Source organism: Carassius carassius, chromosome 14 (genome assembly GCF_963082965.1).
Source record: "Carassius carassius chromosome 14, fCarCar2.1, whole genome shotgun sequence".
NCBI lineage: Eukaryota > Metazoa > Chordata > Actinopteri > Cypriniformes > Cyprinidae > Carassius > Carassius carassius.
This window is the reverse complement of record NC_081768.1, coordinates 15,250,513-15,265,989: the sequence shown is the minus strand read 5'-3', so window position 1 is coordinate 15,265,989 and position 15,477 is coordinate 15,250,513. Positions and strand designations below refer to the sequence as shown.

General features: G+C 37.3%; 2 protein-coding genes across 2 annotated transcripts; both read left to right on the top strand.

Annotated features, from left to right (window-relative positions):
• Positions 1 to 290: 290 nt before the first annotated feature.
• abcb10 (ATP-binding cassette, sub-family B (MDR/TAP), member 10) lies at positions 291 to 8,545 on the top strand. Its single transcript, XM_059566312.1, has 13 exons — positions 291 to 1,151; positions 1,467 to 1,667; positions 2,322 to 2,524; positions 4,497 to 4,631; positions 4,803 to 4,949; positions 5,076 to 5,211; positions 6,660 to 6,755; positions 6,874 to 7,083; positions 7,198 to 7,277; positions 7,368 to 7,548; positions 7,667 to 7,710; positions 7,802 to 7,836; positions 8,215 to 8,545. The coding sequence occupies exons 1-13, from the start codon at positions 728 to 730 to the stop codon at positions 8,468 to 8,470; spliced, it is 2,148 nt and encodes a 715-aa protein (XP_059422295.1). The 5' UTR covers positions 291 to 727; the 3' UTR covers positions 8,471 to 8,545.
• A 3,099-nt stretch (positions 8,546 to 11,644) lies between these two features.
• On the top strand, positions 11,645 to 15,040 carry acta1b (actin alpha 1, skeletal muscle b). The gene is made up of 7 exons (XM_059566311.1): positions 11,645 to 11,787; positions 12,649 to 12,788; positions 12,898 to 13,222; positions 13,312 to 13,473; positions 14,037 to 14,228; positions 14,309 to 14,490; positions 14,577 to 15,040. Exons 2-7 carry the CDS (start codon positions 12,660 to 12,662, stop codon positions 14,718 to 14,720), a joined length of 1,134 nt encoding a protein of 377 aa, XP_059422294.1. The 5' UTR covers positions 11,645 to 11,787; positions 12,649 to 12,659; the 3' UTR covers positions 14,721 to 15,040.
• The last annotated feature ends 437 nt before the right edge of the window (positions 15,041 to 15,477 follow it).

The following is a 15,477-nucleotide window of genomic DNA, read 5'->3' as shown; positions in this document are numbered from 1 at the left end:
AATAATTCTATCAATCTGTACGAATTTATACTATATTTGCTTCTAAATCATAATAAATCGAAGAAACATTTATTAACTTTATATATTTGCTACTAAATCACAATAAATATAAACATTAATTAACAGTTATTTATATCAGCATATATATAAGCAATGAAAAAAATAACGCCATTAAAACAGATTTACTTAAAAGCGAGTTTACCTTTCCAAGATGGCGGCGCTATTGACCAGACCAATGCGACATCTTGTTAACATCTATGACGGAGATCGTCCATTGGTGTAGAAGCGCTTCGCTTCCTCAAAAGTCAAGGGATCAGTGGGGGTCACCTTTTTATTCCAGTTTTATTTTAAAACACTCCAAATGCCAATTTTCTGTCACTGGAACTATAACTAACTTTTTGTTGAGTAAAGTCCGACCGATGTCGTGCAGCAGGTTTTTGTGACAGGGCGCTGCCGATGAATGCGCTGGGCGTGTGTTAAGATAACGCAAACAAGGGCTGGATGGGAAAACTGTCAGGAACAGATAATGCTCAGTAACCGTCGACCCCGGCTTGCAATAACTCAGTCTTTTTAACGAGAGCCCAGTGCCATGCAGTCGAGAGTGTGTCCAGATACTACAATGTTTACAGCACCGCTCGATACATTGGTCATCTGACTTTATACAGTAATTTTCGACGGATAATGATTAGGTGAGACAACTAAACTTCGTTTTGCTCGTCTTCTCCAAATGTACGGGACAATGTTGCGAATGACAAGGTTTACTGTAGGGAAACTGCAGCAGAGTAACATCACCTGCTGTCGCCCAGATACATTTTATCATTTGTCAAATCGGACCTCAAGAACACCGTTGAAAAGACAAGTGTGCAAGAACGGATCGTTTGATGTCCTTGTGATGCCTGTTTATAAGGGAAAGAGCATTTCCTGGCTCTCTTGTCTCAGAACAGGAGCGTTGTTTCTGCCCAAAAGAGTGTGGACACACTCCAGACACACGGTTGTTCTCTATAGCACATCCACGAACTCCAAACAAACCGCAAAGTCCGTGTTAAATCAGGAGAGTAAAGTAAAAACCTCAGAAAACTCGTTACGTGTTCCCTCAGAAGATGTCAAGAAGTTGCTGCAGCTGGCGTATCCTCAGCGATGGAGACTGACAGGCAAGTCGAACTATGCTCATGTTCATTATTTAGTGTTATTGAAGGCACTTGGTTGGTTTTGATTTTTTTTCTGAGATCAATCCAACTGTAGAATTTAACATCCCTTACAGAAATGTACAATAATACATTTACAAAGATAATATTGAATATCATATTATATATGGTTGCAATTTATAGGCAGTATAGCTGTTAACCTAATGTTAGTCACAAGTGTCAAAATTGTAGTTATTAGAGCTACTGTGTAAATGTTGCAAATTAAATATGCACTTGTGCAAATGTAACTTTTTGCAAATGACCTTCTGATTGTCCCCATAGCTGCCGTGGGTTTTTTGGTGATCGCCAGCTCTGTCACCATGTCTGCACCATTTTTTCTGGGAAAAGTGATCGACACCATCTACACTAGCCCCCCAGAGGACTTCAACTCCTCCCTTACCTCCCTGTGTATCATGCTAACAGGGGTCTTTCTCTGCGGGGGTGCTGCAAATGCTGCTCGAGTCTACCTCATGCAAATCTCAGGTGAAGTCTTGAGGCAGATCATGTAAAACAGTAAAGATAGTTCATGGTGCATTAGGGACTTGTTTTGTGGTTTATACTATGATTCAAAAGTTTGTGGTCAGTATTTTTAGAAATGAATACTTTTATTCAACAAGGAATAAAAATTTAAATAAAATTTGAAAGATAAAGATATTTATGTTTCAAATAAATGCTGTCGTTTCCTGATCACAGTTTCCACAAAAATGATTAAGCAGCTCAACTGTTTTCAATACTGATAATATAAAGAAATGTTTCTTGAGCAGCAAATTGGCATATTAGAATGATTTCCAAAGGACAATGAAAATTCAGCTTTCCCATAACGGGAATAAATTACATTTTAAAATATTTTCAAACGAAAACTTATTTTAGTTTGTATGAATATTTCACAATATTACAGTTTTACTGCAGTCTTGGTAAGGTTCTTATCAACCTTCTTTCCAAAACATTAAAAAAATCTTATCAGCCCCAGACTTTTAAATGTGTACATATTGTTTGATTTTAATTTTTTAAATTTTTTATGAGGTCTAGTTTAGTCTTCTTAAATCCATTAATAAGAAGAATTTCATCTGATTCATTGTGTTGACCAGCATTCTTTTCTGTGCTTGCTCTATAATAAGCCTTTCTGGACTTTCACAGGGCAGCAGATTGTGCGAAAGTTGCGCGAATCTCTTTTCTCCTCGATTCTGAAGCAGGAGGTGGGATTCTTTGATAAGACCCGAACCGGTGAGCTCATTAACCGCCTTTCAGCAGACACGGCCATCGTTGGGAACTGCCTCACTGACAACCTGTCTGATGGGCTGCGTTCCCTCGCCCAGGCAGGGGCCGGAGTTGGCATGATGGTGAGAACAGGGTGTCCGCGGGGTTTTAAAAAGTATTAAAAAGTGATAAATCAAAACTGTCAAATTTAAGGCCATTAAAAGTGTTAAATGTGGTCTCAGAGGTATTATTTTTTCAGACTATCAGGTGTCCTATTCTGATTGAAATTCTATCTGCGTTCGCGTTAGTTCGTTTAAATATGGGCTTTAGCATATCTGGGCACATAATCAAAGATCTTTCGTCTCCGTCTCAACGTATGTTTGATGCTGACGTCATATTCAGTGGTCGTTCGGCATCATCTCAGAACACTGTGCGCTCAACAGAAGTGGCTGGCTTACGTTTTATTTTAGACTTGCTTCAAGGCATATCTTCAACGACTGGACAACCATCGTCGTCGTCATGGGCAAATGCAAGTTTTCTAATAGCTGGGTTAACGACCCAGCGTTTAAGGACTGGCTCAGGCCTGTAGTAGGGGATAACAGGCAGGCTTGTAAAAAAAACCAATGTCAACTGGATGGGAGCTAACGCACTTTGGATCTCAGTTTTTGGGACATGGAAGGGCCGAAGATTTGTTGCATCACATAAAGGTTAGTTCTTTTTTAATATAACCCTCATTTGAAGAGTTATTTATTCACAAAGATTTTGTATATTATAGGATGATGTTGGCTAATTTACTGTTGGTTACACAAAATAATAAAATTGGCCAAAGTCCTGCAGTTACTTGAATGAAACCTGTAAGCCCACCTGCATTTATTGACCTGTGGGGTATATCTCCAAGGTACAAGAAAATTGTTTTTACTAGTATCTTGTTAAATTCAACAACTTATCACAGTTATAGAAATGTAATATTTGGCTCAGGTTTTGTTGTTGGAAAAAAACACTAAATAATTTAATTGCTGAATTACCAATTATTAATTGAAATCAAATGTGTATGCAGTTATGCTTCTCCTTAACCAAACTTTGTGAATGTTAAGATCTATTTTACTGTGTCTGAATGATTACTTATAACAGATTTCCTCCTGGTGTTGATTCACAGGAATGTGTCACATAATTGAATATGAGGCAACTGCTATCAGTTGGAATGGATGGCCCCAATGTGAATTTCAAGTTGGTGGATCTACTCCAGAAAGAACATGCAGAGCTCTATGAAGGTGCCCAGGTTGTCACTGTTGGAAGCTGTGGACTTCACACCGTCCACAATGCTTTAATGGCAGGCTTTACTATGTGGCAGTTGGAACAACTTCTGCGAGCCATGCACTTCCTCTTTCATAATGTGCCTGCCAGGAGAGAAGAGTTCACCAGTTCATAGAAGATGCCAGTTTGTGAATCCGCAACAGTTCATAGAATCCGCAACAGTTCATAGAAGATGCCCGTTTGTAATACATCAACTTGCAGTGAATGCCAGCCAGTGTGCTGGAACTATCCATTCTCTCCATTGCACATTTTATGTAGTTTGTTTTATTTTTATTTACTAAGTGAAATAAATGTGCAATATGTTGTCAACATCAGTCTCTACATCTATTCTTTTTTGTATGTTATATATGTCAAAATCAAAATGTAAATAATAGAAAGGTCGCTGATTAACACTTGCAATTCAGTGTCGTGATGGTTTTAAAAAATATTCTGAAGGTAGTAAAAAAGGTATTAAAAAGTAGTAAATTTAACTTAAGGATTGCTGTATATACCCTGGAGAAGCTTGAGATAGTTTGACATATTAGCAGCTAATTCCCTTTACGAACATCACATTTAACCACACTTTATAAAGAAAATTCTGAAGAAAATGTGAAAGGTGCTCATGCGAAACTACCCGCCACAACATCTGACTCCCATTACTTCCTGATCGGTTTCTAAAAACAGAAGATAGTAGAATGCAGTGATTCTAATGTCGCACTTTGATTTCTTATAATGGTTCCTCGTGGAACTGTGAGTTTACAGTCGCGCTTGAGTTTTAAAATGTGTCTACATTTATCACTATTTTCCATTTCTTTTCCTCAGTTATACGTATCACCTAGTCTGGCAGCTTTTGTGCTGATGGTTGTTCCTCCTATTGCCTGCCTGGCTGTAATTTTCGGTAGATTTTTACGATCCATATCGAGACGCACACAGGATGCGTTGGCAGAGGCTACACAGGTAAGAGGTCATGTTTCCTTTTTATGGGGCTTTATTGCATGTTTTATTGCAGACATGGAAGTAAGCCTTGGACAGTTATAATTTGATTGCTGTATTCATTGCTGTATTGTAAGCATAAAGATGCCAAGTAGCCAAGGGAACCTTACTATGTAGTTGCTCTGCATCTCCTAGTTGGCAGAAGAGAGGATCAGCAATATACGGACAGTCCGGGCTTTTGGAAAAGAGCTGACAGAGGTGCAGAAGTACTCGGAAAAGGTTGATTATATTTTTGAACTGGCTAAGAAAGAGGCTGTGCTTTCTGCTGGATTCTATGGAGTGGTGAGATACTTTATATTTAAGTTGTGTGCATGATTATAGATAATGAATATCATAAGTCAGTTTAAGATCATTTGTCTTGTAAAGTAGCTCTCTACTGCTGCTCTGAGGTTTTCGTTTCTTTCACAGACAGGACTGAGTGGAAATGTCATCATCCTGAGTGTGTTGTATAAGGGAGGTCTGTTGATGGCCAGTGAGGCCATGACTGTTGGGCAGCTCTCCTCTTTCCTGATGTATGCCTTCTGGGTGGGCATCAGTATTGCAGGTGAGGATGTGAGGATATACAGTACTGTTCAATAGTTTGGGGTCAGTATGTTTTTTTTTTTTTTTGGTGAGGGGATTAATACTTTTATTCAGCAAGGCAATTTCAAAATTACAGTAAACATTTATACAGTAAAAAATAAAATTCTTAAAAATAATATTTTTTAAACTTTCTATTTATCAAAGAATCTTTAATTAATATTATTATTATTTTTTGCAGTTTCCATGAAAATATTAAGCAACACATGTTTTAAATGTTAGGGATGTCACATGAGGAAATGTTTAGGTTGATATATAATACCAAACCAATATTACTGGTAACACCTGGCTTAGGACGCTTTCACTTTCACCTTTGTTTATTTGCGATCTTGGTTGCACAATTTGCATGAAAAGATTATCGTTTATTCAACTTACCTCTTTAGATCTTCCACCTTTCTAAGACACTAAAAGTACAATGACTAACTAGATTATGTAACATTTATTAAGAATGAAAAAAAGGCTTGGCATGGCCTAATGCTTTATTATATAACGACTCAATAACACAAAGTTTTAGATTAGCAAACACTGTAGAACTAAATAAATAAAAACACAAATAGAAAAGCCTCCCACTATGTAGCATAACATCAGGTAAACAGCAAAAGTCAACAGGGTTTTTAAAGTTAAAACTAAGCTGGCTGTAGGTGCCAGTGCTTGCACATGTTCATCTTCTCTGGTTTAAGAAGCAGTCTTTTACTTTACTTTTACATTACGCTTGGAAATCCCCTACCAACATTTAATCTCATATTCACATCAGTTTGTTTTTTTAAATCATTAAATGAAATATGACTCCTGCTGCACTGCGCTGTGACTGATTTCTGAAGGATCTTGTTACACTGAAGACTGGAGAAATGGCTGCTGAAAATTCACCTTCGTCATAACCGGAATGTGTTTTAAAATGTATCAAAATTGAAAAACGTTCTTTTAAATTCTCATAATATACTACTAGTTTACTGTATCAAATATTTTGTATTTTAAAGTATTTTGATCAAAACATAATGATACTGTTAATAAAAAATAAAAAAAACTTACTGACCCCAAATACTTCAACAGTATTTTATGCTCCTTGACATGTATTAGAACTTGAATGTTTTTCTGATAACTTTTCATTTCAGTTCAGTCTTATCCTGGGCTTCATTTTCAGATTCAACATTAGCAGGTTTAAAAATTCACTTGATTTAGGTTATCTGGTCCCAAGGCATGCTTTATCATTTTTGTAGTCAGTGTGCAACATGAGAGCAGGCAAAGAATAGGTTTCTTTCAACACTGCTCTTTTGGGATTTCCCAACAAAACCGCTATTGTGGGGCTCTCACAGTGAGCCTTATTCACAGGTAGAAACCCGTCTAGCTGTAATTTTTGTCCTGTGAAGAAGTTTTTAAAGCACAACTTGTCATTTTTCTGTGGATTCATTTAAGGTTTCAGCTCATTCTACTCCGAGTTGATGAAGGGGCTTGGTGCAGGTACTCGTCTATGGGAACTCGTGGACCGAAAGCCTGAATTTCCTCTCAATGGTAAATTGAACTACCTAAAATAATGTCTAAATTGCACATTAGTTCCTAAGAAAATCTGTTTAGCTTTTTTATATGTGAACTGCAGTGCCATAATGATTTTTTTGTTCTTCTTTTTTAGAGGGGCTCGTGTTAAAACCAGAGCAATTCAAAGGAGAACTGGAGTTTCGTAATGTGTGTTTTGCTTACCCAACAAGGAAGGATTCCTCCATCTTCCAGGATCTGAGTCTGTCTGTGCCGGCGGGGTCAGTAATGGCAGTAGTGGGATCCAGTGGTACAGGCAAATCCACACTGGTGTCACTGCTGCTCCGGCTCTATGATCCTGATTCAGGTGAGAGCTGAAAGTAAGAATATAATGGAAAATCTTAATACATGTACATTGATATCCCAGATATAACCGCAGTGAAAATGTATAGATAAATTCATAGTTTTGATTTAAATACAGGTGTGGTCAATGTTGATGGCCGTGATATACGAGACTTGAATCCTTACTGGCTGAGGAGTCACATCGGTACTGTAAGCCAGGTAAGAAACGCCACCAGCAGAAAGAAAATCAGCAAGAAAATCTCCTGCCTTCATCTGACTCATTTCTCTGTGTTAATTTGTTTGTTTCAGGAGCCAGTTCTTTTCTCCTGCTCTATTGCTGAGAACATTGCTTATGGGGCGGCAGACGCAAGTCGGGTCACAATAGAAGACATCTACAGGGTAGCACAGATAGCCAATGCTCATGACTTTATCCAGGAATTTCCTAAGGGCTATGATACAGTGGTAGGAGAGAAGGGGGTATTGCTGTCAGGTATGAACAAACCTCTGATACGTCAGTAAAATTCATGTCTGAAACAGGAATATAATTCCATTTCCGTTTATAATTCACCTGACAATTTATACATAACTACATTGATTTGTTGGAACAGGTGGACAAAAACAAAGAGTTGCTATAGCACGAGCCCTGCTGAAGGTAATCTGTCCTCGAGAGTATTTTAGTGAAATAAAAATATTTGTTTATTCATTAAAGAAACATTAAATGTATGTTCTCATGATTTTCACAGAATCCAAAGATACTGTTATTGGATGAAGCTACAAGGTGAGATGCTGTTTGAATACTTTTAGGGTCTTAGAAGGACAAGTCAAAGTCTCGCCGTTATCTTGTTTTATTAATAGTACTGTACTGTACGATCTTTACATGTCAACATTGTTGTTATGTTTTTGAAACGAAAAACTGATAGATAAAATCTACAAGGCTTGCAATCAAACCTGTTAACTTTTTTTTATTAATTTATCCTAAGATCTAGGACAATGCCATTTACTTTAACCTTTTATAAACTTTAAAATTAACGTTATTTTATGTTTGAAATCTTTTGAAATCCACATTTTCAAACCACAAAATGCACATGTTTCTAGAGAAATGACATGATGAGAATAACTGACTATATAATGAGACTTGCCCTGGTGTCTGTTTCAGTGCTCTGGATGCAGAGAATGAGTTCCTGGTACAGGAGGCATTAGAGCGGCTGATGGACGGCCGCACCGTGTTGATTATCGCACACCGTCTCTCCACCATCCAGAGCGCAGATGCCGTGGCTGTGCTAGACCAGCACCGTGTGATGGAGATCGGCAGCCACGCCAAGCTCCTCGCCAACGACCAAGGGCTCTTCCGCAAGCTGATGGAGAAGCAGGCCTTCCTGCAGGCCGAGCAGAAACACGCTCTCTTCAAATAGGAGTCGTTTAAAGACATCAAAGAGAGCGCACACATTCAAACATGTTTAAAGGCATTTCATATGTTTTATTGTGCACTCCGTAATGACTTAGACTGAAATGTAGCTATTTATCATAAACTGCCAAGTAACTGGAAACCAGTTGTATACTGATCATTGTTAATTACAATGGCAGACAGTCACAGCTATATGCTGTGGACCTGATTTAATACTCATCCGAGTTGCGAAAAACACTGCTTTTTAAATTGTTTTATGCTTTCAAGCCCAAGAAAAACATGAATATTTTTTAAAAAAAGGTTGAAAGGAATATGAAGGTGATTTAAAATATGATTTACTCAATGCTACTGCTATTACACCACGTGCATAATTATTAGGCACGTTGATATTCTGATGGTATTTTTTTTCCAATTCCAAATCACATCAATCTTATTATCTGCTATTAATTTAGTATTTAATCATTTATAAGCGATATATAATTGTCCATGAAGGCTGGAAGTGAAAAAGTCTTTATATTCAGGTGTGCAGAATTATTAGGCGAGATTTCTTTTACAGATAAAATTAACATTTATCTTCCAGAATCTGGCAGGGAGTTTTAGGAGCTAATTTTTATTCCATATCCTATTCTGAAAAGTCTGTCTTGCAGTATTGACTAAAAATGAGCACCTAGTAAGCCTATAAAAATGAGTCTTAATGTATTTCACAATACCTCAGCATGTTATTCTTATTAAGTGAGGGTCATTGTTTAGGATTTTTTTTTACCCAAGCAAAGTCTCTGAGAACCTGACACAGTAAGGTTGCAGTTCTGGAAAATAGAAACTAAACGTTTTCTGATGGTTTTACACCTAATTCACATTAATTCTTAAATCTTTTGCAGTTAATGTGTCTTTTCTTCTCCACTTGTTTTTTCTGACCCTGCTGATCCAGTAAGCATTTTGCTGTCCAATGGTCATGTTTTAACTTTGCTATTTCTGTATTTAATTTTTCAGTCTGAGTTAAACCTCTTTTTTTTTGGCTCATTTCATCTATAAAAGGAAACATTACTAATAATTCTGCACACCTGAATATAAGGAGTTTTTCTCTTGCAGCCTTCATGGACAATTATATATCACTTATAAATGATTAAATACTAAATTAATAGTTATTAAGATTGATGTGGTTTGGAATTGGTCAAATGTGCTTGGAAAAAATATCATCAGAATATCAGCATGCCTAATAATTATGCATTCGGTATATTACTTGTAATAAATCATGTCAGTCCTTTATTAAGGCAAGGGTGATAATCAGTTTATTGAAGTGTACCTAGGGTAAACGGTAAACTTGCATTCGATTCACTGGGAACATTTACACAAGAATGATTTATGAAAACTTAAATGAATTTCATCTACACAAATTCTTTCTGTACAAGTAATATTTATGATGAAGTATTTTGTGAGGGTGATGACACAATGGTGCTTCTGTTGTTTCTTATCATCTTTGGTAATGACACAGATGTCAGTAAATCGTGCCTCGATCTTAAACCGCAAAGCTTTTACTGGGATGTATGAAGTAATGAAGATACTGTTTTAGAAGGAGCATCTATATGAACAATTGTAAAAGAAAAAAGGATAGATATAATTATCTCAGCTTTATTTGAGAAAAGACACTATAGCAGAGATATTTTAATGTAACTTTTACTCATATATATATATATATAAATCATTTGGATAAGAGGAAATCTATTCAGAACTTCAGAAAAATTTTATATGTAGTGTGGTAACTTATTAGGTTTCAGGTTTGTGAAATGTATATGTTTGTCTGTTTATTTTCTATTGTTTTCTCTTAATAAATTGCATTGAAACACAGATTACTTTAAAACTCTACCCTGTCCACATCCCTGTCTTTGAGAACATAAATTATTTTAGTTGCCAAAAGAGGGTGCTGTTGACAGTTGAAAATAAATTACTAGCTATTATGGAAACCTAGAGAGTGATAGTTAAACCAAGAGGTAAAACAGAATTGGATCTACAATGCAGAGTACGGTTAATGCAATGGCTACAGCAGTGGTCACCAATCTCGGTCCTGGAGGGCCGCTGTCCTGCAGAGTTTAGCTCCAACCAGCTCCAACACACCTGTTTGAAAGTCAGAGAGATCTTGATAAGCTGGTTCTGGTGTGTTTAATTGGGGTTGGAGCTAAACTCTGCAAGACAGTGGCCCTCCAGGACCGAGATTGGTGATCCCTGGGCTACAGGCTTCATTGACTCAACATAAGCTCTAGGGCCAACTATGGCAGGATATCTGCTTGCACAGAGACGGACCTCTTTTGAATGAAGTATGCAGAGCAGCCACACACCTCCCTGCGCCAGAGGAAGAAAAAAAATCATAATCAGCATTTGTTTGTCTTATTTTTCAGTATCCATTTAAAAAATCCTTAAGACAAAATACATTTACTTGAAAAACAAATCGGCATATTAAAATATAATAAAAAATATATATTCAGAGAATAAAGACAGTAGAGTTCAAAGAAAAATTACTATGTATATATATGTGTATGTATATATATATATATATATATATATATATATATATATATATGTGTGTATATATATATATATATATATATATATATATATATATATATATATATATAGTAATTTTTCTTTAAAACAAAAAGAAAACAATGACAACAATTACATTACTTAAAAAATCTCACAAATACACATTTATCACGTTATCAATTAAATGAAATAAAAGGAATATTAAGTAAGCTTATATTAACACCATCCGATTCATTTGCTTGGAAAACTGACAGTAGCAGATTTGTGAACAGATGGTCCAAACTCTCCCAAGTGTCAACAAAAGATCAGACTCCGCACAATTCACTTATATTGACTGCATTTCCGATTATTGCAACTGCTAACTATGAGAATAATGCGATCAAATGTCGGCTGTGCACAAATCTCTAAACGTGCTATTTTACAACTGACAGAAATATACAACGAAGCACCATGTGGTAAAAGGCTGGTAGCAACATCAGTTCCGCCCACACCGTGCACAGCTCACGCCGGGCCTGGAATGATGGCTTTCAAACCATAAAAGGACAGCCTCGCTCACTAGGAGCCAGTGGGAGACCCGCCGCTTCATTGAGAAGTCACCCCTCGCCTACCCTGCTAGAGCCTAATATGGCTGAAGGATGGGGAACACTCCTTATGATCATACAGACAGCCTCGATGGTGCGCATGGGGACAAACACGAAGAGTATATAAGGTCTCCCTGGGGCAGTCAGCCGTGACTGATCGGATCCACTAGCGGTTGTGTTCTGCACTGAGCTTCATCACAGAAAGGTAAGACAACTGCATTAGACCCCTGCGCTACTAGTGTAGTTACGAAGACTAACAGAACAACTTTTTCGGTGAATGGGAACATACTATTTTATTTGAAGACAATAAGATACAAGATATAAATAATGAGTTTGCAATAAGTTATAAGATGACCTAGCAATTTTTTATTGCATTAGTACATTTTGCAGTTGTCACTGGCAAAATTGATACTTTGTATACTTAATGTGACAGTATTAAAGAACCATAAAACAAATGTGTACTTCTATAAAATATTAGAACTGTTGTCACAGGTATAGATTTATGACAAAATGTTAACTTGCTTTCTCAGTACACTAACTTGCTAAGTGGTTATTGATTTGGATTCACTGGTTGCAATATGCACAACTTTATCTTTGTTGTACAATGTAAAAAAAAAAGTAAATTTCTGCCTTAAAATAAATTTGAAAGCTGAAAATGCAGTCATTGCACTTTTTAAAAACTTTGAAATTAAATGAAGTTAAAAACTGTTGACTCATAAAACCTATGAAATAAAGTTCAAAGGACAGAAAATATTATGACTAATATACTATTTAACGGATGCAAATAGAGATGTCATGATGAAATGCAGTGTTTAAACCGATGAGTGCATTGCTGTAGAATTGCTGCATTGCTGTAATTAAATTAATCTTTTTGCCTTAAGCTGCACCCAATCTAATATTTATTCATGTTCAACTTGACCTCATTAAAAAACATAGCTACTTCACAAGGTAGTGATTGTGTATGAATTGTAAGAATTCATATGAAGTGATTCATCAGATTAGTCACCAGTTTTAAGATGAAATAGTTAGAAGCAGCCATGACACTGTGTGATATGTTCGTGATCAGAATCCATCAAGATGTGTGACGACGAAGAGACTACCGCCCTTGTGTGCGACAACGGTTCAGGCCTGGTCAAGGCTGGCTTTGCCGGAGATGACGCCCCCAGAGCTGTCTTCCCCTCCATCGTTGGCCGCCCCCGCCACCAGGTTTGTTCAGCTGCATTTTGCCCTTTGTAAATATCGTTCACATGGGTAATCTTAAGTTACTGCAACATTTAAATACTGTGACATTAAATTACTCTTTTTCTTTTTCCAGGGTGTCATGGTGGGTATGGGTCAGAAGGACTCATATGTAGGAGATGAAGCTCAGAGCAAGAGGGGTATCCTCACTTTGAAGTACCCCATCGAGCACGGCATCATTACCAACTGGGACGATATGGAGAAGATCTGGCACCACACCTTCTACAATGAGCTCCGCGTCGCCCCTGAGGAGCACCCAACTCTGCTGACTGAGGCCCCTCTTAACCCCAAGGCTAACCGTGAGAAGATGACCCAGATCATGTTTGAGACCTTCAACGTCCCAGCCATGTATGTGGCCATTCAGGCTGTGCTGTCCCTGTACGCTTCTGGCCGTACCACTGGTGAGACTATTATTTTAAATTACAAATCATTTTATTGTATATAACAAAACATGCTGATTTTCCGGACCTGTTTTTTCACTATATTCAAGGTATTGTGCTGGACTCTGGTGATGGTGTGTCGCACAATGTCCCTGTTTATGAGGGTTATGCTCTGCCCCATGCCATCATGCGTCTGGATCTGGCCGGTCGTGATCTGACTGACTACCTCATGAAGATCCTGACCGAGCGTGGTTATTCTTTTGTCACAACTGGTGAGAAATTGCAGTTTTACAAGTTCACAGTCATTTGTGTCTTGTTTTCTTCTGTTTCTCAAAGCAAATCAGATTATTATTATTTTTTCGACTAATATTTGTTGAATTAGTTTAGGGATACACAATATTTCAGTGTCTTAATGGTTATATTGGCCAAAATGTTTTACATTTATTGTATCAGTCGATGTTGAAAATACATCTGGGGTCAGTGAAACTTTTATCTGAAAAAGAAAAAAAAAAGTTTTATTCAGCAAGGATGCATTAAAACAAGATTACGTTTATCCTCTAGCACTTGTTTAATCTTTTTAGTGACTTCATAATGGTCTTAAATGTAATTTTTAGCTAATCTCAAAATCTATATTAATTTAATTTAAAACAACTGATTTTAGTTTGTTTTATTTAAAAAAAAGTATAGAATTTTAATACTGTATAAACCTATTATCCATTACCATCAGTAATATAGCATTTTAATGATATTATTCTCACAGGCTTGTTCGCATTGGATTTTATTATGGTGCATCTATTTGTTATTCATTTTGACTTAATTAAAACTCTGTTTATAGCTGAGCGTGAGATTGTCCGTGACATCAAGGAGAAGCTGTGCTATGTGGCTCTGGACTTTGAGAATGAGATGGCCACTGCCGCCTCTTCCTCTTCCCTGGAGAAGAGCTATGAGTTGCCCGACGGCCAGGTCATCACCATTGGTAACGAGCGTTTCCGTTGCCCAGAGACCCTCTTCCAGCCTTCTTTCATTGGTGCGTAAAGTCAAACACTATTCAAAAATGCTGAATTTTCCATACAGCTTTTAGTTTATTAATAAGGTGTTTCTAAACAGGTATGGAGTCTGCTGGAATCCATGAGACCGCCTACAACAGCATCATGAAGTGCGACATTGACATCAGGAAGGACCTGTATGCCAACAATGTCTTGTCAGGTGGTACCACCATGTACCCAGGTATTGCTGACCGTATGCAGAAGGAGATCACTGCTCTGGCCCCCAGCACAATGAAGATCAAGGTAATGCATTTGTGTTTATGCTTTAACATGGTCCCATTCTCCACAATGCATCACTAACCTGTTCATGCGTCTCCTTATTCTGACAGATCATTGCCCCACCTGAGCGTAAATACTCTGTTTGGATCGGTGGCTCCATCTTGGCTTCCCTGTCCACCTTCCAGCAGATGTGGATCACCAAGCAGGAATACGATGAGGCAGGCCCCAGCATTGTCCACCGCAAGTGCTTCTAAATCCATCATCTGCATCTGTTTGCTTTGGAATATGCAATAATGGAGAATACATTCATCGTTATGGGACAGCTTTGGTACAGATTTATTTTGTACCCAAGTGGTACTCGATGAACATACCCTGGATTACCATACAGGAACACGAAGAGGCAGGCCCCAGCATTGTCCAGACAGACACGATCAAATTCAGGAAGACCATTTTACCATGTTATCTATCACAAGACTGTAATCTGTACATAAATAGTCATTAATTTATTAAAGTCCATTATTTGGTATTTGGTTTTTGAGTCGTGTTTGTGTTAATAAATCGTTTGAATTTGAAACCGCTGACTTGAGACTGGTGATCGAGATCTTAGTGTAGATTGCTTAGGGTATATGTTATCGAAAATTCACGTCATCAAATGGTCACACATGGTCATATAGTATTCTTGAAATCAGTCAAAGTTGACCTCCGTCTGACCTCACTGCAATATACTACATTTGCTTCTGGGAAAACCATGGTGGGATCCTGATCAACCGAATAGAATAAATAATAAAACTTTAATAATAAAAATAACTATTTATTTAAAAGAGTCAAAGGTGAAATTTGAGGTGGTTGTAAACAAATGACTAATTTTAGATTTGTGAAAACGGGTTTTGGTCAGATCTGGTTTAGTCATGTGAGTGGCTTATAAGCAGTGTTGGGGAGTAACTAGTTACATGTAACCAAATTACATAATTTAGTTTCAAAATAAATGTAACTCGGTAAACCCTAATATGC